The 25,272-nt window shown below is 37.1% G+C and overlaps 1 protein-coding gene across 1 annotated transcript in view; it reads left to right on the forward strand.

Annotated features, from left to right (window-relative positions):
• Rsrc1 (arginine/serine-rich coiled-coil 1) overlaps window positions 1-25,272 on the forward strand; it is a 273,596-nt gene that overhangs the window by 173,503 nt on the left and 74,821 nt on the right. Inside the window, exon 9 of the mRNA XM_013016136.1 lies at window positions 1,180-1,231. Coding sequence (XP_012871590.1) covers window positions 1,180-1,231 — 52 coding nt within the window. The remainder of the gene's footprint in view (window positions 1-1,179; window positions 1,232-25,272) is intronic.

The following is a 25,272-nucleotide window of genomic DNA, read 5'->3' on the forward strand; positions in this document are numbered from 1 at the left end:
TCATATTACTTTATTCATTATTGTTTTCTGCATATGTTTTGTTCCCTATTTGTTGAACTGTAAGCTTAAAATATTCCAATGAGAAAATGACCATACCTTGAGATTAAACTATATAGAGTGCTGACATTTAATAATTTTTTAACTGTGAAAGTGGCAGTTTCATTTGGTTCAAACTAACGGTAAGAATTTATACAGTGAAGGGTTGAGTTTTTTAGAAGCAGCAGAAGAAAGCACACAAAAGATTCACAGATTTCCTGCCTAGAGATATTCAGTCTTCTATTAAAAACTATTATAATCCAACAGCCCAGAAAAAATGAATATGGCAGCACAGCTAAATATACAAATGATCCTCATTCTTTTTGAAAAAAATATTATCAACTTGGGAACCCAGAAGAAAGTGTTTACAACATGAATAAGCTATCAGATAAGCTAATCAGATATTTCAGAAACATTCTTGAGATGTCCAGTCACAATGCTTTCATGCTTCATCCTCAGATGTAATGCTGGAACGATGTCGCAAAAGATTTGATCTCATCATACCTCTGTTCAACTTCTTCCAACTCTCTCAGTTTTCTATGATAAAGATTGACACACTTCTTCCTAAAGGTTCAGATAATCGGTACTGTATAGACTTTCAGACTTTGCTGTCAGTATTGAATTAACATTCACTAAGTAAGCAATGTTAGGGCAGTTAGAACTGAAAGCCAGCCTGTAGATTATATTGTAGACTGTCTTCCTGACGATTGCTTATTGAAGATTCACTTAAAAGACAGAAAAAATATTTTGTTTTAGGATTTTCCTTGGCTGAGTTCCAGACTTAAGTGACTACCATGTTTAACCTCTACTGCTTCCATATACTAAGAAATAGCACCATTCAAGATGGTTTTGAGTGTGAGGTTTGCCCCTTGTTGGTTAAGGTTATTTGTGGTACTGCTGCTTGGTACAGGGTGGATAGCATAAAGAACTCTTTACATTCATTCTTTCACATGAATGAAGAGTATGATTTGGCATTGAGGGTGAATGTGATGAACTTTTGTTAGGATTAATATTGTTTGTGAGAAAACATTCCAAATTTTGATAAATAACCATGTATTAATTTAAAGCTACATTTACTAAAAATGATCTCTAACTTATCTTTAATGGTTGACTTCTTTTTTTTCTTTTCTTTTTTTTTTTTAGCCACCAGCAGAGCAGGCCAAAGCCAGGTTACAACTGGTCCTTGAAGCTGCTGGTAAGTACTGATGATTAAGTACACATAAGTAAAAATATGCATATCTAGGCAGATCCCCTGCTTCTATGTGAGTTAAAGAGAAAGCTCCTTTCAGGTGAAGTGGTTCAAGCCTGTAATTCTAGCTCTTTGGGAGGCAAAGATCAGGTGATTGCCCATCTGAGGCCAGCCTATGCATAAATGTTGAAGGCAGTCAATCTCACCTAATAAGTGGGCACTGTACCACATGCCTGTTATACCAACTAAAGGGAAAGCACAATGGCTGGGTGTAGGAGTATTCATCATCCTTGGAGACACAGGGAAGCAGAAGTGGGAGAACTGCAGCCCAGGCTTGCCTGGAAATAAAGTAAGACCCTAGTTCAAAACTTACCAATGCAAAATTCGGCTGGAGGCCAGGCTCCAGTGGTTGAACCACCACCTTGCAAACTTGTGTTCCTGAATTTAATTCCAGTACCTGAGTGAACAAACAGAAAGCTCCTTTAAAAAAAACTCTTGACAGATTTATACAGTCTAGATTAGATTATATAGAAGGCCATATAAAGTATTTGTTGCTGTGATCGAATGCTAAATATAGTGCTAATTTATAATCAGATGAATGTAATTCTTTACCTTCATAATGATTAGCATGGCATCAATTTAAATTTTTAATTTTGGTGAGTTCAACTTTATTATTTTGTCTTTCATGGATTGTGCTTTTGGTGGCATGTATGGGAATTTTTTGACCAACCTCAGATCATGATTTTCTCCTAAAAGTTTAAAAATTTCACATTTTATATTTAAGACTATGACCATTTTGTTTCTTATATAGGGTGGAATAGGTTAGGATTTTTAACTGTTCTGTAAGAAATTACATCAGTATAAATTGAGAATTCTGTCAGTTACATCAACTGACTTCTTGACACTATGTTCTAGACTTTGTCTAATCCTAAAGGCTATTCTATTTCTCATTCATACAATAATGTTACAACTTCAATTTTAGATGTTCTGATCAGCTTCATGTCTTCCTTCTTAAACTTTCTTAAACTTGTGTACAATCCATGCTATGTTTTCTAATGCTAATAATATATTACTTTGAATCTTACTATGCTCTTCAAAAATGTAGGTAGCTTATTTAAATCATGTCATCAGGCATAGTACTCCAGTTTCTAAAATTATTTTTTTATATGTGAAAGAGTTTATAATTCCCACAGGGATGAAATGGGATTTTTATTTTCACCTTAGAAGTAATTTAAGACCATTATATTTTTAGTATTTATTGTGAAAATATCTATGTGCATGTTGATTGGAGGATTTCTTACTTTTTTTCTACACTGTTTTAGATTATTTTTGTGAGATTGACTACTATGGGAATTAATATAATGTAGCTGATGTTGATACTTAAATGGTTTTACAAAAACATCGTGCTGCTTTTCTTTTTTCTTTCTTTTTGTGGGGAATTGAATGCAGGACTTCATGCTTTAGCTCATTTGCTCATTTGACTGGGGCTCTACCACTTGAGCCATGCCCATCCAACTCAGCTTTTTTCGCTTAGTTGGAAATGGAATCTTTTCTGCCTGGGTTGGCTTTGAACTGTGAGCTTTCAGATTTCAGCCTCTTGAGTAACTAGGATTACAGGTATTAGCCACTGATGCCCCCAGCTTATGCTATGTTTCATTGTCATTGGTTAAGTGATCATTTTCTCAGCTTTCCCTTTTTGATGCTCTGAAAATCACCTAGTGTTATTTTTAGTGAGAACTTTCCCTTGGAGAAAGAAAGCAGATGGATAGATAGGGATTAGAGTACATAGACAAGTATAGAACTCATTGGCAAGGTTGCAGTTCTGTTTTGGTGATGAATTAAAACATGCGCAGGTATTACTAAATTTAAACATACCAAGGAAGCTGGGGTAAGAAGTGAAGTGCAGTCTGACAAAGCTTGCAGTCAGAGTCTAGCCTAGTTCTAGATTGAGATACCTGGCTAGGTAGGCCTTGTAGCAGCCAGTGTTACATTGGAAGTCACCTGAGTTTCCAGGGTAAACACTGTGACTTTGAAACCTTAAAATTGGATATGAGGAAAGATTTAGGCTTTATATTGCATTCTTTAGGGAGTATTTATTTCAGTCTTTTATCTACATACTTAGTAGCTGAAGTTCATGTATAGAAATGCTACAGATTAGTGCTTTACTCCAGCTATGGGTCCCAGAAGAATGCTTCACTTTCAACTGTTTCATTGTCACTGATTATGATAGTGAACACTGATAATCTTATAAATGTTGGATTAAAATCTATTTAGAACATTTATCCATGATTATCAGAAGTATAATTTTTGAAAGATACATGTGTAAATAAAGTAACAAAATATAACCATGTAGTATTATGCATATTCACCACACGTGAATTTGTAGTCAAAGCTTTTATTGTATTTGTTATGATCATATTTTATATGCACCAAACTACTACATATTTATATTCTGATTCAAAAGTTTGAAATTTTAACCTTTGACTCTTTTGTAAATGCAATAATTCACCCAGATTCAATTATTCAGATTTTACAATATTTTTTCCATATGATTCGTTATTGTCTTTCCCATTATCATCTCCTCAGTGAAAATGTCAGACATTTTACCCAGAGGTCATCCCATACCTTCCCCTCCATTTCCTGCCTCAGTTTTATTGCTCTGTGGAGAGATGCTAATGAAGAGTGGAGCAGTCCTGAGCTTACCTCTGCTTCTTCCATGGTCATGAGCGATTGGATGTTTATTGATTGTTTAGTGAGATCAGAGGTGGTTTTCCAAGCTCTGTGTGTGTGTGTGTGTGTGTGTGTGTGTGTGTGTGTGTGTGTATGTTTTGACGGGTGTGTATAGGTGTGTGCATGCATGTTCTAGGTCACTATAGCTCCCTATTTTATAAATGAAGCTTATAGAGGTTGGCTTCATATAATGTAAATACTGCCATAATTGTTTGGAGGAACATTTACATGCTCACCACCAATCTACCTTGACTCTCTTTCATGTCAATAGAATCCTATAATGCAAATCTTTTATGGCCAGCTTTCATTTAGTCTGTTCTAGAAATGTGCTCATGTTCTTTGTATATCTGAATAATAGTCCACTCTGTGTGTGTGTGTGTGTGTGTGTGTGTGCGCGCGCGCGTGTGCGTGCATGAGTGTGCACGCACACATGAATGCTGTCTATTCATTCACTGGAAATTTGGTCTATTTCTACTTTGGGGCTTTTGTGAATAGCATTACTATGAATATGCATACATTGCATAGATTTAAAAAATTATTTTAGGGGCTGGGAAGGTGGCTCAGTGGTAGAGCGCTTGCCTTGCATGCCTGAGGCCCTGGGTTCAATTCCTCAGCACCATATAAGCAAAAAGAAAAAAAGCCAGAAGTGGCGCTGTGGCTCAAGTGGTAGGGTGCTAGCCTTGAGCTGAAGAGCTGAGGGACAGCGCCCAGGCCCAGAGTTCAGGCCCCATGACTGGACCCAAAAAAAAAATTTATTGTAAGGGTGATAAACAAAGGGGTTACAGTTACATGAGCCAGGTAATGAGTACATTTCTTTTTGAATAGTGTCAGCCCTCCCTCATTTTCTACCAGTTTTTCCCCTCTCAATCTATGAACACATTTTTGTTCAAGTACTTGATTGCAGGCTTGAGTGTCTTTACCTAGGGAAACTGGGGTCATTTGGTAATTCTATATTTAATTTTTTTAACTGTTTACCACAGGGGCTGAACCATTTTCTTTTCCCACCCTCAAAATATAGAATTGTTCTCTGTTGTGTTAACCAAAGAGCATCCACATTCAGGGTACCAGTATGGAAATGTTTAGGTTTGGTGACTGTCAGAATGTCCTTATCGATGATAACTGCTGTGTGGGGCTGTGGTGCAGACAGGCACAGCATAAAAAGAAAAATGCTTCTCACATAATTTAAAGATGTTTTTGTCCAAACTCTTTCACACACACACACACACACACACACACACACACACATCCTATGACTTACATCTCTACATGGCAAATGTACTAACTGCATATTACAAAGACTGAAAGCTTAAAGGGCTTGCAAAGAGTCACACAGCTGCTCAGTAACGGAATTCAGGATGCAAGTGCAATGACTTCTGACTCCTGAGCTATTTCAATCCATAGATAAAATCCTTGAGTTCTGTTGGGTAGAAAGGAAATAAAAAATATTAACAAATACCTTTCTATTCTGTAGTAGACTTAGTTCTGTGATTGCTTTACAATAAAATCATCTGTAGCCTCAAATAAGAATTTGATTCTGAAGTGAGTTTTTAAATTGATCAGTTTCATTCAGGAAAAAAAAGTTATTTTTCTCCCCTACCTATATAGAGCATTCATAATCATTAAGCTTATAACTTTGAAAAAAGCCAGAGTAATATTTAGAATCACCAATATCCTAGCTATGGACATGCGTGCCAGTGGTCCTTTGTGGGTAGAAGCTGGGCACGGATAGTTCTGTGCATATGCACATCACAGGCAGGACATGCATTCTACGTCCTGTCTAGCACAAATGTTTGTGATCCCAGGAATTACGGGTGTCACTGCTTTGATAATCTCACACTGTTTTCCACACCATAGAAGCTGCTGTAATCTGATTTATAGCTGCCAGAGATTTCATTCAGCGAGTTTCTGACCACTGACCTGAGAAACAGGCTAGTGTGTGTGTGTGTGTGTGTGTGTGTGTGTGTGTGTGTGTGTGTGTGTGTTTATGTGAAAGAGGCTTTCATGGTAAGCCTTCAGAAAATGTTTGAAAAATTAACTTCTGTATAATAGTAAGTAGTTTGGAGCTTCCACTTTTTTTTTTCTCACATTGGAGTCTCCTTGCCCATGTGCTGACAATTTAGATGGACATCTGACTCCACTAACCTGGTGCTCATTAGTCAAGTCTCCTCTTTACTATGTTTTAGTAGCCTTGCCAGTGAAATGGGACACAGTGAGTGAAGTTATGGTTGTGGAGTTTAAATGAGCCAATACTTACAAAGCACTGTATGTCCCACGTATTCTGTCACTGTTACTTTTAATTTGAAAGGCATTGCCATCCAATACTGAGATCTCAGTGACATGAACTCCGTGCCATGCAAGGTCCACTCCATGGAAGATACACAGCGAAGTTGTTAGTGCGTGGGGCCCTTCAGTGTTCATTGACAAAGTGGAAGTAGTAACATATAGTGAAGACACCCTGTAGTCTTCTGAGAACTGATCTGTTTGCTGTTATTAAGCCTGAGAACTGATTGCTGTGTGCTAGCCAGCTGGAGGAAGAGCAACTTTGGTTTTGTACTTGGTGGCATTACCAGGGTTGGATGGGTAGGTGAGTCACATGCCTCCTCTGGCCTGCATGCACCCCTGGTACATGATGTCATCGAGAATTAAGACCAGTAAGAATAGCACTTTAATTTAAAAAGAGAAGAGAATTCTGGTGCTGGTGGCTCACTCCTGTCTTCCTAGCTACTCAGGAAGCTGAGGTCTAAGGATCATGATTCAAAGCCAGCATGGGCAGGAAAATCCATGAGACTCTAATCTCCAATAAACAACTAGAAAACTAGAAGTGGTGATATAGCTCAAGTGGTGATATAGCACTTGCCTTGAGCAGAAGAGCACAGGGATAGCGCCCAGGCCCAGAGTTCAAGTCCCATGACTAACCAAAAAACAAAAAAACAACAGCAAAAAGAGAGATAGAAGAGAATAAAATGTTAAATAAGTTGATTGACGTGGGCATTAGTTCAAAGTTTTTTTCATCACATATGGTTTCTGTAAACATATAATTGAACAGCTTCAATGCAAGATGAAATTGATCATGCTAATTTAACTTCCAGTTTCTGACAATGTGTGTGATTTTTGTCTTTGTAATAACCCAGAAAGGTAAAATTAGTGCTGCCTAAAAAGAATCTTTAAGTAATTTGTCTTTAAAAAAAAGTCTCTTGTTTGTTTTAACCTCAGTTACATGTTTATATTTGATTTAGACCTAATAATATTTAGTAAGAAGAAAGCCATCAGCAAGAGCCTAACAATATCACAGCCACTTCCCATGTTTGAGCAGATGTTAAGCAGACAGTAGCTGAATGTTAATTCGAGAGGGTAGGATGTTTAAGCCTAGCTGAAGTATGTTGCATGTGGGCTTTCTGGACTAGAGCACAATGCTGGGCCTCTGGGGAGAATTTTAAAGCTAAACCTCTTTCTTCTGGGTCCTCTATATGGACTCTCTCAAGTCAGTATAAAGCAGATCATCCCTAGGCTAAAGCCCTTCAGCTTTTGTTATTGGGCTCAGTAGACCTGTAATTAGGCCTCCTGGCAGGCATTGCCGGCCGGTTCGTGGTCATATGGAGTTTCTGTGAGGCAGACTGGCTTTGTATAAATCCCGAGAAGGAATACGTTTATGGGTCACTTCCTACCAGGACCAGGCTTTGTCCTTCTGCCCTGCGGCTGACAGGGAGCAGGTTCCCTTGACCGTGGACTGCTCCATGCACAACCCACACTCCCTCCACTAATCCCCAGTGTAAACAGAGGATTTAGGAGAGCTTCTGTCTCTTACAGTGGCCAATTCACTCGGGTGTCTGCGAGTTTATTTTCTCGACTTCATTATTGAAAGACTGACAAATGTATGGGATTTAAATGCTTGTTTATATATCAGATATGCAAGTCTTTTTTCAGTGGTTTCAGAGTCACTATATTTGTCTAATATCAAATTATATAATAAGATTCTTGCCATTAACTAATGGATTAATATTTTGGTTTAGTGTCTTAAAATCTTTGGACTTTTCTTATAGGACAAATTAAAGGCCTGTTTTTTTTTTTTACCCCCATGAGTAAAATAACATTAATTTTGAAAATGCCAAAAGGTGACTATGAAGGTTTCAGATAAATCAAACATTTTTAAATTTAATATAGAATATTTATTCTATATTAAAATTCCATTTTAATGCAACATAGTTTGAAAGGAATATAAGATCATTTTGTGAAATTCTTAATAAAAATGTGATTCATAAGGGATTAAAAAACCGTCATTAATTGAGCATGTACTATAGGATACATGCTCATGGTGACATGAGACTTGTTTGTGTTTTAAATGTTTTTAACAATTGTTCCATGCTACCTAGTCAAGGAAAATACTTTGATTTTAAGAAAATCATGATTGATTTTTCGTTTTTCCACTTTATGTGGGCTGTTTTCACTATGATTTTTCTCACCATTGCTTGGGTTACATTGGAATTAGATGGTACAATGCATGGAAGTCCTACATACACACTGCAAAGAGCTGTCAGCTATTGTCCTAAGAGCCGACTTTTCTTTAAGGGGAAATCAAAATGATGACTACTTTCCCAAGTCTGAGCTAGTAAACCAGTGCTTAGTATTTTGCATTTTGTGATGTAAAAATGGTTCATGACAGATGTGGCTGAAAAGACCACATACGTAGACTGTATGATTTTAGTCTGGTGGAACTAACAGGATCACTCATTACATTTTAGACCCTGGGGTTTATCTCTTCTTTCTTTATAATAATTAAAAGAAAAAAACTGTTTAAATAGAGTGGCCCTTTGCTGTGTTTGAGGACAGCATCTTCTCCTAAATTTAGAGATGATATCAACAAATAACTCGACCTGTTTTCTACAAGATCCTTTTATTAATGGTTATTTAGTGTTAACTCTTTTTAAGTTTCAAGTTGTGTTGTCATCTCAGAAAAAGTTGAAATTTTTTCTGTTTTATAGGAAATTTTAATTTTATTTAGAAAAATTAGAGCCCACTCCTTAAAGAATCTAAAAGCAGTGACTTACTCTAAATTATTAATTTTAAAAAGTTGTGTTTCAATTATGTACAACAACAAAAAACATTTTATAGTAAGCTTTCTCTTTCATTCACAACTAGGAGAATCAAAGTGGATTAGACTTCTTTTTTATTTATTTTATTGTGATGGTGATGTACAGAGGGGTTACAGTTACATAAGTAAGGTAATAAGTACATTTCTTGTCAAACTTGTTACTCCTTCCCTAATTTTTCTCCTACTTTCTCTCCCCCAGCCCCCCCACAGGTTGTACAGATCATTTCCAACATATTGAGACTTCTCTTTTTTAAAAAATGCATATGGTAAATCATAGGATTGTGATGTATTTGAACATTAGAGGAAAAGTTGTTGAACAGTATATATACTTTCATCCTATGTTAGTACTAGCCAAAAGTTAATATTTTTGTTGAAAAAATAGCTAGGATGATATCAAGACTCTAATAGTAGTTATTGTCTATGAGCAGTGGGATTTTGGTTTCTTAAAAAAATTGTTTAATATTATCTTTATTTTCTGGTTGTATATTTAGGAAAAGAACCTGGAGATGTCCAGGAAAAATTTAATTTAAGCCTGATAAAATACCATAAAATTTTGTATAAAATGTAATAAATGCTGATAGTGTGTAATTATGTAACTATTCACCTTTACATGACTCCAGAAAGTTCCTTTGTGCTCCTTTGAAGTCCTTTCTCTCTCCGCCCCTGGTCTTTGCCCCTAACTAGTCTGCGTGCGGTGACTCCCGTCTTGCTATTTTTCGCATGCTTTGTAAGTGGACTTGTATAGTGTGTAGTCTTTTGTGCCTATAGTCTTCCAGGCGGTGTTATGCTCCTCACCGTTCTCTTTATTGAAGTACTCGTTCCTTCTTTAGATGGACCGGTATGTTTAGTCTTTTAGCAGTTGGTGGACAGTTGGATTATTCTAGCTTATGGTTTTATGACTAAAATGTACATAAGATTTGAATACAAGTCTATTGAAATGTATGTTTTGATTTGTTTTGGGTAAATACTTAGAAATTAAATTGCTAAATATCAAGTGGTGGTGCTAGCCAGCATACCAGCCCTTTGTTCAAGCCCCCGGTCCAGTACACACACACACACACACACACACGCAAGTTTAGAATTGCCTGGTTTACATAGAAATAGAAGTGTAATTTTGTTGTTGTCATTGGTCAGATCTTGTTTCTGTTTTTTATACTAAACTATCAATCTAGTCTCCAAAGTGGCTGTAGATAATTGAAATAGGCAAGAATCAGAAAGATCAATATCACTTGTTTTCATTCATATGTGATGTTTAGATCTAAAACCACCCAAACAAGAAGACTAGAACAAGATGGCGGGGGGGGGGGCGGGCACGGGGTGAAGAGGCAGCAGAGAGCGGCAGAAAAACCAATATAGCCCAATTTTATTATCATGTACAGTATATAAAATGTATTTGCTTCTTATCCTTGATATTACCAGCTGTTGTTAGGTCTTTTTTGGAGGTGACAGTTAATTTTAGCCCTTCTGTTGAATGTGTTGTGTTTTATTTTACCTTAATATGCCTTCCTGTAGTGACTAATGATTTGGATATCTTCACATGTATCTGTCATCTGTGTATTTTCACAAAACATGCTCATTTTCCATTTTTAAAATCTTTGTACTATATATAACATGTTTATTATATAGATAGTACAAGTTAAATATGTACTTTATAAATACTTTTTTCCAGTCTGTAATTTGCCTGCTTATTCTATTAGCAATATCTTTGTTAAATTGATGTTGCCTTTAAGTGACAGTTCTTTGATTTTTAACAGATGCAAGTAGCTAAGTAGCAACATCAAGAATCACGATTTAGAATCAATTCCACCACCCCCCTCCGCTTCTGAAGTTCCCCTATTTTCTGAGCCCTCCCCCACTCTGAAGCCACAGAAACCACTAATCAACAATGGCATCACCCCCTAAGTCGCTGTTTTCTGAGCCAGAATCCCTTTTTTGTCCTACAAGTTTGATTTTCCTGATGTCATTTAAGTAGATTCATATAATATGTAATCATTTGAGTTTGACTTCTTAGATAGACAACATAGTACCCTTGAGAATTATCCATACAATTGCATAGATCAGTGTATTTCTCTTTTGTTACTGAATATTATCTCATCGTGTGAATTAATAAGTGAAGGATACTGTTAACCATTTGGGCTGAGCTGATTATGTTTTAAACCATTACAACATTTGCAAATAGGATTTTGTGTGAGCTTATTTTTTCTTTTGAGCAAATACCTAAGAGTGGGATTGCTTGCTTCATGACAGTTGTATGTTTACATTATGGAAAGCCTCACATTGTTTTCTAACATGGCTGAAAATGTTTGTGCTCCCCCCAGGAATACGTAATAATCCCATCCACCCCACAGCTTTACCATCACTTTGGAATCTTACTAGTGTTGCTTGTTCTCCCCATTCTATTGGTAATATGGAGATACCACAGCAGTATATCATCTTAAGTGGTGTGATTCCAAACATGTAAGATTGTTAACCATTGGGATGTAACATGTAAATAAGAAAGTACCTATCATTATCTCAGTAAATACAGAAAAAGTATTTTACAAAATAAAATTCTTATTCCTGATAAACACATATTAAGCTAAGAACCTCTTCAGTTCATAAAGTACATTTATGCAACAATAAATGTGTCTTAATGGTGAAAAATTGTCCTTACAGAAAATCCCAACAAATCTTCAAAAAATAAAAACACCCTAAAATTTCAGCCTAAAAGATAAAAGTTCAAACAGAATTCTATTTTTTTAATCTATTAACATTGAGCAAATGGAAATTGAAACTTAAACCAAACCTACTACTTATAATAATAAAATGCTTAGGAATAAATTGAACAACAGTTAGATGCTTTAGTTATTTTGGGATGGGTTTTGCATTGAAATGTCCAGGCAAGCCTGGGTCATGATCCTCCTATTGTATGCTCTCTGTGAAGACAGGTGCATACTACCATGCTTAATACTGGTTGAAATGATGTCTCTAACTTTTTTCTCCACACTGGCCTCAAAACATGATCCAGGAAAGCATCAGTGTTTAGAGGTTTAGTTGAGGTTTTGTTACATAGTAGGGTTGACTTATTCATTGTGTGGTCTTCAGCTCTTCCGTCTTCAGGGAGGTTGGGCTGACGTCCCATGGCCCAGTCTCCACCCCAGGCAGCTGGCCTGTGGCATCTAATGTGATAGTCCTCACTCTAGATCTCCTCACTAGCAGATGGAAGTCTTAGTAGCCCACCGTGAATAACAAGTGCTTTTCCCACCCTGGCTTCTCAGAAGCTAATGACAGAGGCCATGTCAGATTCCTTAGTAAAAAATTCTCATGTAGTTGTTAGTTGAATATTCAGGGTTTTTTCATGGTTTTATATTTTTATAAATGCTGTATTCTTAACTCTAGAATTTTTTGTCTAGATTGATGTTAATGCTAAAATGTATTGGTCCCTTTCAAATAGCTGATGAGTTCCAGCACCATTTGTTAATTCCTTTCTATTCAGTGAATTAGACTTCTTTTTCCAGGGGAAAAGTAGTTTTTCTCTTCCAGTTTGTTACTTTTTAGATCTTGTCAAATATGTCTTTAACAACATATGCATATTGTACAAATGAGTGGGTTTTGCTGTGAGATTTCCATACATGTGTGTGGAACTACACCTTGATAATGGCCACCTGCCCTTCTACCCTCTCTCCTCCTCCTTTTCCCCATCCTTGTCTAGTGTAAGCTTCCCTCTTCTATGGGTCATCTTCTGTGTCTAACTTACTTTGCTCAGCATGATGTCCTCCACATCCATCTATTTTTCTGAAATGACTGGATTTCAATCTTGCTTATGCATGAATAGATACACAGTAGAGTTATATATACACATATATATGTAGACACAATATATTTTCTTTATTCATCTGTTGACAGGTACCCAGGCTGATTAATATCTTGGTTTTTGTGAATGGTATTGAAACAAACAACAGTATAATCTACATACTTTTAAAAATCTCTTCTAAGTTGACTATACTAGAAAATGCTTAAGGCAGGGCTAGTAAAGTCCTAACATGAAAAGATGGGTAAATTACAACTAGAAGACGAAAGCTCGTAGGAAATCATAGGGTCCAGTCACTGGGAGGTCTGCACACAGCCTTTAAGGATATCACTGTTTACCTTCCAGGGAAGCCTAGCTGTCCCCAAGGCCATGGTGATGTGGGGTCACCAAGGGCAAATGAAGGACACTCAGTGTTACCTATGTAAGAAGTGAGGGAAAGGGCCAGGTGCCTGGCAGACTGTAATGAAAAAGAGATGGAAACAGGTGTCCATCAAAACATTAAGGGGAAAAGTTCCAGCATACAGACACAGTATAGAATAATGCCATGCCACACATTTATTTTTTAACACTGTGTATGCTTGTAATATTGATACAGAAAAATATTCAAACTACGAGAGGAAGGAAGTAATGGGTAGTGATTTTTTGCCTTTATTTTCTACTTGCCAGTAGTGCTTTGACTTCTTTTAAAATAAGCTGAAATTTCATCAATGAAACTTTAAAGACTTTCAACACTAGATACAAGATATCAGCTACAAACAATGACTTTCAATTTTGGAAATTTAATACAGTTAAATCATGAAGCTTTATTTCCCAGAAGGACAAATATATGGGATATGCCTTTCTTATGGTGTATTTGGGATTAAAAATATTTCGAGCTAGGTACCAGTGGCTCATTCTTGTACTAATAACTATTCAGAAGGCTGAGATCTGAGGATCACTATTCAAAGCCAGCCTGGGCAGAAAAAGCCTATGAGATTCATGTCTCCAGTTAACCAGCAAAAAGCCAGAAGTAGAGTTGTGGCTCACATGGTAGAATACTAGCCATTTTTGAAGAAATGCAAGGACACTGCCTAGGCACTGAGTTCAAGCCCCAGTACTAAGAAAAAAGAAAAGAAAAAAGGAAAGTGTTCTATAACTAAAAACCATTGAGTTCATTAAATGCATCTTTCTTTTAAGAAAAGATTTATATATATATATATATATATATTAAAGATGTATATATTACATATAAAAATGATATCTTCATAATCTTACTAGCCTTATGAAATGGTATGTCCTAGTTACCCTACTGCACAGTACTACAGCACAATTTATGCTTGTGCAAGACTAACTTAGCACCAATTGGACAGCACTTCCCTTCCCTCTTAGGGAGCCATCTTGTGTAGTGTTCCACACAAGTCAGATCATGTGGGACCTGTGTATATCTTGCTTCGTTTACATAATGATCTCCAGTTCTATCTGTGTTTATGACAGTGACAGGATTTCATTCCTTTTATAGTAGATGGGTATTCCGTTGTGTACCTACACCACATTTTCTCTATGCATTTATCAGTTGATGGACCCTTAGGTTGTTTCGTCTTGGTTGTGCTTGGTGCTGCAGTAAATATGGATAGATACGTCATTGACATGGACTGGTTTCTTTATGAGATGGCCCACTTGTACCTAACTTTTACATATTATGAACTTTACTTAGTATTCCTGAAAATGATTATTTTCTCTAATCCAGAAATGTAATACTCAGTAGGCCAGGGCTAAGAGTTGAAGGAATCAGGAACACATAAAATGCCCAGAAACCTCAAACAACCCATTAGGAGAGCATGATTAAGAACAAAATTGAGAACTCTTGCCATAATGATACCTTAAACAGTTTAAACCCCATGAGATACAATAGCACAGACAAGCCAGTATTAAACTAACTGATTTGGGATATGGCTTGTCCTTGGACCTCAGAAGACTTTAGAGATAGAGTGCGAGCCATCCATGAGCAAGTGGACAGCTCCGGGTAACAACAGGAACAGAGAGGGCATACTCACAGTCATAACCTGAGCACTTGATGGAAGGGCTGTTTATAAGGTCAGGACAGTTACGAGATGAACTGTCAAGATTTCTGGCCTTAAAACAATGGTGAATCTTTACTACCTCTCAGGCTGCAAAAGGAAAGGGAAGAGGATGCTATAAACATTGCAAAATGTACAAAATAGGTCTGTCCTCAAACTGGGGCCTCAGTCGTATCAAACCACAGGCCAGCAGGAACTGCTGCTTTCCCCTCTTGCCTTCTAATTGATATCCTCTCACTGTCTTCCATTGATCAAGCCCAAATAGCAGCTCCAGGACAGGGCAGCCTGCCTGAGGGATGCAATTTGTAATGTTCTGGAGTGGGTTTGGGCAGGTGAGGGCATACCGTGCATCCGGAGGAGCAAAGAGGGCTTGTCCAGCCTCAGCAGGCCTGCATCCTGGGTCTAGGTCACTGGGCCCCTCGCTGTCTCTGCATGACAGTAGAAGAAGGAAAGGAAAGACAAAGGGAGAGCAGATGTCTTCTAGTAATTGCAGGGAAATGGAAATGCGCTTCTTCCTTAGTAGATGGTTGTTAAGTACTTTCAAAATAATATGAAACAGACTAAATTTTACTATGACTGAATTTATTTAATTAGTCAGAATTGTCCTGGTGGAGCACTTTTCCTTAAGTTTATTTGAACAAAAATGAATCGTGCCAGGGCTTAAGCTAGACAGGGCAATTTGAAGGTTCCTACAATGCATTCCCTGCCCCACTGGATCTCAAGCTACTTCATGAGAGAGTTGTGCAAACAATACAGTCTTGCAGAGCACTCCAAACCACTCACCCATTGTTCAGTATTGGAGACCCTGGTGTGGCTTAAACAGAGCACAAAGCAGCCAAAAGTACAGAGGAAGCATAGGGTGCCTCCACCTGAGGAATTGAGAAAGCTCTTAAGATCAGTGCAACTTTGGTAGTATTTTGGTTTTTGTTTTCCTCACCTGGGCCTTTATAAATCATATTCATTAACAACTCATCCGTAAAAAGGAACAGTACCAATCTGAGTAATAAAGTCCTTTTGATATAGTTATTGAAAGAGTATTTATCATTGACTTATTAAATATGGAGAAATAAATGTGCCATTTTTTCCAAATGGTTTCATTTGCTCATGTTTTCTTTGTTGACCCAAATGAATGAAATTAGAATAAACAATCTCTAAGTCATTTGTAATCATGAGCTGATTAATGGAGTTTGGTTTCATAGCCATTATTCATTCACGAACACCTGATATCTTTCCCATAAACAAATTGTGTTTGTCCAAATTAAGAAATTAAATGAAGCATTTGATGAGTTTATGATTGACCCTTCTAACTCAGAGCCCATTCGTCAATGTCGTTATCATAGAAAACTGTTTGACTAATGTGGTGTCTAAAGAAGCATGTGGATGTATTATGACTTCTGATTAATGCTTGCTGCAAGCCAAACTACCAGATTATAATAATTTTCTGATTCTCATTTTAGCAGCCATTGAAGAACTTCATCTCTGATGAAATGCATTTATATCTCATTAGATTTAGAGATGATTACAAGGTATTGAGTGGATACTTTTTTCAGGTATTATTTTTGAAAGCATTTATAGTATATGTTTTAGAAAAGTCAGTTTTAAAAATCAGTTTTGCATCTTTTAAGTTTTTACACATTATCTTTCCCTTTTATGATGATGAGCTTAATAGATTTTTTTTAAAAACCATATATTAGCTTATTAACAAATAAAATTTAAATAGGAAAAGGACAAAGTATGGATTCCATTTTCGAATTTAACTCAAAAATTTTGAATGTTTCTTTTAATATTATATGTAATATAATATATGTTTTGTGTCATTGATCAAGACATGTTGTAGTTACAAAGTGATTTGTTTAAGATTAACTCTTTTGTACACTACTTACAGATAACAAAAAAAATCATTAAAAAATATTTCCACCTTTAGAAACATTTTTTTTTTTGGTGCTGGTTCTAGGGCTTGGACTCAGGGCCTGGGTATTGTTCCTTAGGTTTTCACTCAAGGCTGGTGCTCCATCTCTTGAACTACACCTCTACTTCTGTTTTTTTGCAGGTGAATTAGAGATAAGAGTCTTACATACTTTTCTGCCCAATCTGGCTTTGAACCACAATCCTCACATCTCAGCCTCCTGAGTAGCTAGGATTTCAGGCGTGGGCCACCAACTCCAGGCTAAAAAAACTATTTGATAGACTAGTACAGCTGAAGCGCTGTGGCCTGGGCTTTGTGGTGAGAGGCCTGACTAAGGCTGCAGTGTGTGCCCAAGTCCTTGTTATGAAGAGCTCCAGGACCCCAAATATGGCCACATTGTCCTTTAACTTTGTGGAGAGGGTGAGAGAAAGGGGTGTGCTGAGGATAGCTTGGATTTATCAGAATCCATGTAATTCACAGAATTTGGAGGCTAGAGGAATAGGATTTATAACACCTGATATGACTTACAGGTGCTTCATGGGACAGTTCATGGCAAGCTCATGGGAAACGATGGACAGAAGGACTTTCAGGAACTCCCTGATTTCTTTTATACTATGCAAATTGTGGTAATCTGTCGATTTTCTTACATGCTCATCTGCTTTTATAAGGAAAAGAAGAGAAATAAGCACCAGCTATTAGGCAAAGCACATCACCTAAATTCTGTCATGTGGCTCAGAGCAGAATGTTATTGTGGTAACTAGAGCAGAGTGCGTAAAGAAGGCAAACCATTGTTAGTTTTCTCAGTATCCCAGGATCTTCAGATCTACCATTAAATAAGAGAGAAAAAAAAAGCTTTCCTCTCAAGTTAGGCCTCCTTTTGCTGTTCTGTTAGTATAATTGAAGTCTCAGGACAAAGGTAAGTGAGAGAAAGATACATGAGAAGCAGTACTAGGCTTTAAGCCTCCGTCCTCTAGTCTCTGCTGGGAGAGCCCTCATGGACTTTGCAGTCCAGGGCTTGTATTGATAATATGTTGGCACAGCAGAAGCAAAGGGTGTGTGACATAGATCTGAGGCTGCGTCTTGGTCTTGCTGATTTAGACTGGTTTTCATTTGTTGAAGATTCTGTGATAAACACAGCCTGCTTACCTCAGTTTGGATATTAAGATACTAGAATACTGGATTCTACTCTTCCTAAAAAGATTATAAAAGGAGTCATTATAATTTTAAATGAGACTTTGAGCAAGAGACACTGAAGGAGTTACTTTATCTCTCACCTAGGACATCGATGCTTCTAAAGCAATCTGAGGTTTAGAAGTGCCATAGCTTTCCCAGAGCTGAACCTCCTTAGGCAGTGTAGTCAATACTCAGGCTTAAGCAGGCTCACCCAAAGTTTCTAAACCTAGTATCTTTTTATTTAATTAATTCATAATAATACTCAGTTTTATTCATTTATAGACTATACACTTGAGGAAGACGGGATATCTCGATGTACCTTTTAAGTTCATGCCTGAAAACACATTACTGTTTAGGTCTATGACAATACCAATATGTCATACTGTGAGTCTTCAAGGAGTCAGATGTTTACAGCCCAATAGAGAGGACAGCCAGAGAGCTGCTCTGATAAAGCGTTCCAAAGCAAGGAAGCAGAATATGATTCAGAGTAGACAGCAGGAGAGTGAGCTAAGCTGACATAAAAGCGCCCACGATGTGTTTGTTATTTAATTAATGTAGCACAAAGTAGTTTGGTCATCAGAGCAAAATGACATTAACAGTATCTTCATATCTGTTTTGTATAATTGTGGGATGCCCATTTTACTTTACTATTAAAGGAAGATGCTATCACCTAATTTTATCTCAGGTACAGTCCACTTGAGAAAAGACTCGGGCCAGTGAGAGAGATCTCTTGGTCATTCTGGTTGTCCGTTTGTGAGTGGTAGAAGTCCAGGTGAAATTACCATGAAGACATTGAAGTCAGGTCTAAGAAAGTGGAATTCACAAGAAAAAAAGAGGGGCTGGGAAAGTGGCTCAGTGGTAGAGTGCTTGCCTTGCATGCATGAGGCCCTGGGTTCAATTCCTCAGCACTACATAAGCAGAAAAAGCTAGAAGTGGCTCTGTGGTTCAGGTGATAGAGGGCTAGCCTTGAGCTGAATAGCTGAGGGGATGTGCCCAGGCCAAGAGTTCAAGCCCTACAACCAGCAAAAGAAAAAAAAAAAGAGAAAGGAAGACTTAGAAACCTAGCCTGGAGGAAAGGGAACTGCGCAGGGTCCAGGGTGGACAGCCCCAGGCTCAGCCTCCTGGTGGTCCCACCTCTGTGGACAGTAGTGTGTCCCTGCCAAAGTCCTGTGCACCCCAGGCGGTGGCAATGGCATCAGGGCAGTCTTTGGAAGATAAGTAGGCTTGCACCCAGTCTGGATAGTGGAGCTTTGTGGAGAGGCTCATCACTAAATGAGAACTAATCATGCCGAAACATTGAACTGGAAGAACCCAGAACTGTGAAAAAATATTTTTCTGCTGTTTTTGTCAGTTTATATATTGTGTTGGGCCAGCCTGAGCTGACGTAGGGACCTGGCCACACATCTCAGCTTTTCTAAGGGCCCAGTCCTCCATCACATCTAAAAGAAATGGGGCCGACACTGGCTCTGGAGGAAATTCATATTGCTCAGCTCCACTCCTAATACAGTGACTAGGTAACAAGGGAATGACATTGAAGATAAGACAGGAGTTTTTAAGTGGAGACAAGGGAGATGAGTTTTGTCACTGGCCAGAATGTTTTCTGTTGTTGAAATATGAATGCAGTATTTAACAGTTCTCTGGAAATATCCAAACACATCAATCACACTGCACATAAAAAAATAGTAGAGAATGGTGTTTTCCCAAGAAAAATACTGATATTTAATGATTAGAAATATTACAGTGCATTGAATTACTGAAAACTACAATTGCATTCACTCTATAAGTAGATCTAGATAATTCTTTTCTATTGCTTACAGAGAACTTCTGCTTCCACTTCATCAAATCTATAGATTGGCATCTTGGCCTCCTGAAGAAGGGAGTAAGCAAAACAGTCTGATAGAGCACTGGGCTTTGTGGTGTGGAGGTGGGGAGTGCTCCCAGCGTGCTCTGGGCTGTGGGCTTGGCCACCCTTCACCAATTCCAGCTGACTACACTGGCTACTAAGATGGTCTCAGGAGCTGTGCATCTAAAGTAGACACAGGTCACATGTGACACTGTCAGTCGGCTTACATAGTAGTAACATATTGCTATATTGATTTTCTTATTCTGCTTTCATTTTTTTCTCATAAATACTTCAGACTAAAAGAAATAACAAGCAATTTAAATTTCTCATTCAGTGAATGAACTGTCACAGCATTTTTCAAATGTTGGAGTTTTCATATTTTTAAGTATTCATAATATCTGTTTTTATAATCTATAAATGTCTCAGACACTGATTTTAGCAATTACCTATTAAATTTTCTATTTTACAATTGTAGCTATCCATAGTTTGAATCATATTCACTGGAAAAGAGCTAATCTTGTTAACTACCTTTTAGAAATCGTAGAAAAAAATAGCTCTGTTGCATGTGGTGGTAATTGGAGATAAAGGGAGTATTGTAAACAGACAGTAGTGAAGTAGAGGAAATCTTGTTTATGAAAAAAGCACTACATGTTATATATAATGTTTTTCTTGTTACATAATAAATAATAAAGAAACATAGCAATATGTAATAATCAAAGAAATGTAATGTAACAGTATCATATAACCCATATGCACATATGAAGTCACATTTTTTGGTAGCCATTTTCACTTTAAAATAACTCAGAGCCAGGCACCAATGGCTCACACCTGTGTTCCCAGCTACTCAGGAGGCTGAGGTCTCAGGATCACAGTTCTAAGCCAACTTGCCTGAAAAAGTCCGTGAGACTCTTATCCCCAATTAACCACCAGAAAGCTGGAAGTAGAATTGTAGCTCAAGTCCTAAAAACTATCCTTAAGAATAAAAAAGCTCAAGGACAGCTCCCAGGCCCAGAGTTCAAATCCCAGAATCAGCACACACTCAAAACAAAACATTGCACTAAGGAAATATGCAAAACCAATGATAGTCCATAGTAGAAGAATTTCTTTTTGTGTTTATTAGTGTGTAGCAAGAGAAAACTATAAATTACAATGCTTTTTTTTTTATAAGAAATGGTGTCAGAAAAATAATGTAGGAATTTTCTATCCCAGTTATACTGAGACTAAATTAGTAAATGACAGAGGAAGCCTGGTTCTTTTAAAATACTTTGTTACCCCCCATTAAGAATTTCTTTTGAAGCACATAGAGTGAACTCTGTGTTAAATTATTTATGCCTTATGTTCCGTGTTTATAGAATTAACCAAGATTTCCTTGTATAATGTAATTTCTAAGATTAACTGTTAGGGATAACTTATATCAACTGAATCATTTTCAAAATAAAGTCTCTGAATAATTAGAGAACTATCTACCTCTATATATGTGTTAAGTAAAAAATCCAGATCAAATTTGATAAACCTGTCTCATTTCTCTGAGTACTACAAGCGATTAAAAGCCATCCTATCACATTTAATTATGAAACACTTTGGTCAGAGACGTTTCCTTCCTCCCTGTGGGGCTATGTATGGCATTGGGTTCTGGACTACTCCAGCTTTTAGCCTGGAATACTGATCAAGCAATTGGGGACTTGTAAAAAGGACCAGTAGAGTCAATGAGTACGGTTTGCCTACTAAGAGACAGAGAAAGCCAACAAGGCTGGTGCATTTAGCATGCACAGGCCCTAGGTTCATCCCCAAACACTTACAACAGAAGGCCTAAATGAAATAGTCATGGTATCAGTAGTTCCCTTAGCTTATTAGGAAAAAAACATTTCATCAACTGGTAAACATACACATGAACTATCCATATCCAAACACACAGGCACCAAGCTTCAGTCTCCCTGGGCATCATCTAATTTAAGTAAAAGAAAGCACTCTGCTTTCTTCCATTACAAAAAAATATTTAAAGAGATACAGTATACATATCTATCAGACAAACTGCCAAGAAACCCATGTTTGGCAAGTGACTGAAGAAAGGTCATATTTAGCTGGAGAGGGAAATGCACATTTTTCTCTTGTGTCATTATTTTTAAGTTTTTAAAATCTTAATGTGAAGCATAGAGTACTAAGTGAAATGGGTAATTTCAAAATAGCTCACTGTATGTCCTCACTAGAGAGTCTCTAGACATAAACATACATATGCACACAAACTCATACAGAAAGAGAGAAAATACGCCACAGTGACAACACAGAAGTGTAATCTATCATTTTAACAGACTATAAAACTCAACTTAATGTGTTGGGTGTGCCAATAAATATGGAGAAGTGATCACAAAATAACTTGATGGGAAACAAGTATTTATCTAGCAAAGTCTTCCAGTTTGTTACCTTTTTGGGGTGGTTCGCTGATTACTGTGGAGACTCCCTTTACTTATTCAGACAAATATACTTTGTCAAACAGTTCTCCCATAAAGATTCTCACTAGTTAACATTACAAAATCGGAGATAAATTCTTTTATTTTTAAAAATTGATTTGTATACATGATTAAATTTCCTAAACAATGTATTTGTAGAAAAATAATCCACTAAAAATAGTATATACTCTGTATTCAGTTACCATTTTCAAAGCATTATTTCTTACCTTACTTATATGATGATTCTCAGAAGAAATACAGATATTAGTATTTTTATCTCATTTTTATGTTTAAGTAGTTGTATAAAGGAGTTGCCAATCAACAAAGTAGTATGTGAATACAATGAATCTTGATCAATGTCACCCCTTTTATCATTTGTCCCTATTCCTCCTGACCCATATTCTTACTATAATCAGAGGAAACAAGGCTTAGAGAGGGGATAGGAAACCTGCCAGAGATGGCATTGATTACAAAGAGTGGTACAATTAGACTCAATGTTTTGACAATTTACCAGGCATTGTGGAAGTAAAATCTAGTCTTAAATGTAATCTTTATACCTTGAATTTACACTTCAGTACATTTGTGGGGTTGTTTGTTTGGTTGGTATACTAGGGTTTGAACTTAGGGCTTTTGTTCTTGCTAAGCAAATGTTCTACCACTTGAGCCACACCTCTAGCCCTACACTTCAATTCAGCCCTTACACTATCAAGTTGAGGGATAAATGGATATATAGATAGGTAGAGCTCTTTTATAAGTTAAATGGGTAAGTGTGAAAGTTTTTAAAAAGAATGGTTATTGCAACTGGGAAGAGCACGTGAAAGTACTGATGGTCTTGAGTTGGACATTAAAGGATAATATTGCCCTTTTCCTCTTTTTGTTACCTAGATATTCTATCTTTCCAGTGCAAATTCTCCCATGATCAGAAAGATACATAACTTTTATTGATAATTTTCCTATATTCCATAATCTTTCATTGATTATTTTCCTGTACTTCTAAATTAGAGTGAAGTATTTTTTTTATGTTTTCCTAGCTTAGCAGTCCAGTTGCTTCATCAAAAAAGAAGGATTTGGGTCATAACATATTTAATTGTGGACAAACCTGCATGACACAATTTCAAATATTTGCCTAAATATTAGCACCTTTTTCTCTGACATTTTGAAATATATGCTTCTTAGGCAAAATATATATGTGCACATAAAGATGTATTTACATGTACATATATTTACACATACATATACAAATATTACACAGTATACTTTAATAGCTGTGTATTTAGGGTAATCCATAAGTTTTGTGTTATGGTAGTTCCTGTATTGTATATACATTGTTCTTGTTAGAGGGTCTTCTAAAGTGATGCTTAACTCATAAAGTTTTGTTTTATTGTTTTTTGGTTGGTCATGGGGCTTGAACTCTATGTTTGGGCAATGTCCTTCAGCTCTTCAGCTCAAGGTGAGCACTGTACCACTTGAGCCACAGTGCTGCTTCCGGTTTTCTGTAGTTAATTTGAGATCAGTTTCGCAGCTTTTCCTGCCTGGGCTGGCTTTGAACCACCATCCTCAGATCTCAGCCTCCTGAGTAGCCAGGATTACAGGCATGAGTCACTGGCACCCAGCAACTCATAAAGTTTTGAACACAGGAAAGTGTAATACTCATTTAGTTTAGCCATTCATTGCACTCTTGAAATTCAGCACAAGATAGCCATTCCAAAATTTTCCTCATGTTCACATATAGACTCTGAACTCAAATAATTATAAAAAGAATTTCTACTTCCATGTGTGGTAGTGTGTTCACAGGTCACACAAGTCCTGGGACAGTTGTTCCCATCACGGAAAGACATTTGCAGTTCTTGACTGAGAGCTACTTAATCATTTGCTCTCCCAGTCCTGCCAGCTGAAGACAGCTGTCCTCAGCTGTCCCAGGGGACGCCACCCCCAGAGAACAATGGTACGTAACCTTCCTTGGTTCCTCTTGGAAAAGATCTGGATTTCATCTGACCAGTGTGCTTGCACAAATTTCCTTCAAGTAATTTAAGATCCCTCTCTTCCAGAAGCAGCGACTGTTTATCTCTCTGGCCCTGTCTAGTAGGCGACTGCTGGAAGGGTGTTGGACAGGTGAAAATAAGTGTTTAGGACTCAGTGCCAAAAGACTTCAGAGCTGTAAAGAGTCATCCAGTAAACCCAGTCCAGGGCTAGGTATATTTTATATAACCAGTTAGTGGTTTCAGGCTTAGCCAGAACCTGATTTGTAGTGGTGAGGTCACAACCAATGAAGTTGGAGCGAGGTTATTCTGTGTAACAATATCGTAAGATGATTGAAATTGGAAATAAGTTGTATACATAATGATAGTATGAATAGGCTGTATTGCTCACATGGCATTTTATTCAACATTTACTGTAAACCTTATTGTACTAGCTACTTCATATGTAATTTCTCTTAGGTTGAGTAGAAGTCAGTCAAGAGTAGATATCTTCATGATTCATCAAAGATCATGGTTATTTCTAATATTAGCTTATTAAAACATTTATTCTGTGTTCAGAAGAAACTTTATTTTAGTACCCACAGTGATATTATCTGAAGAGTATGTCAAGATCACTGAGTAATCAAGAATACTGGATGTAAATAGATCATTCTTTTTGTGTATACAAAATTAATTACAATATATTGCAATAACTCCCCAAAATCGGTTTATGCTGTATATTTTGTGTAATCAGCTAGGCACTAGTAGCTCACACCTGTAATCCTAGCTGCTCAGGAGGCTGAGATCTGAAGATCGCCATTTGAAGCCAGCCAGGGCAGAAGAGTCCCTGTGAGACTCTTATCTTCAATTAACCACTCAAAAGGCAGAAGTGGGGTTGTAGCTCAATGTTACGGAGCATTAACCTTAAGCAAAACAGCTCAGAAACAGCACCCAAGACCCTGAGTTCAAGTCTCAACACTGACAAAAGAAAAAAAAAAAGAAAGAAAACATCTGTCTCTTAACTATATATCACAATTGCATTCCTACACTTACT

The sequence above is a fragment of the Dipodomys ordii genome, unplaced genomic scaffold (genome assembly GCF_000151885.1).
Source record: "Dipodomys ordii isolate 6190 unplaced genomic scaffold, Dord_2.0 Scaffold30, whole genome shotgun sequence".
In the NCBI taxonomy this organism is placed as follows: domain Eukaryota; kingdom Metazoa; phylum Chordata; class Mammalia; order Rodentia; family Heteromyidae; genus Dipodomys; species Dipodomys ordii.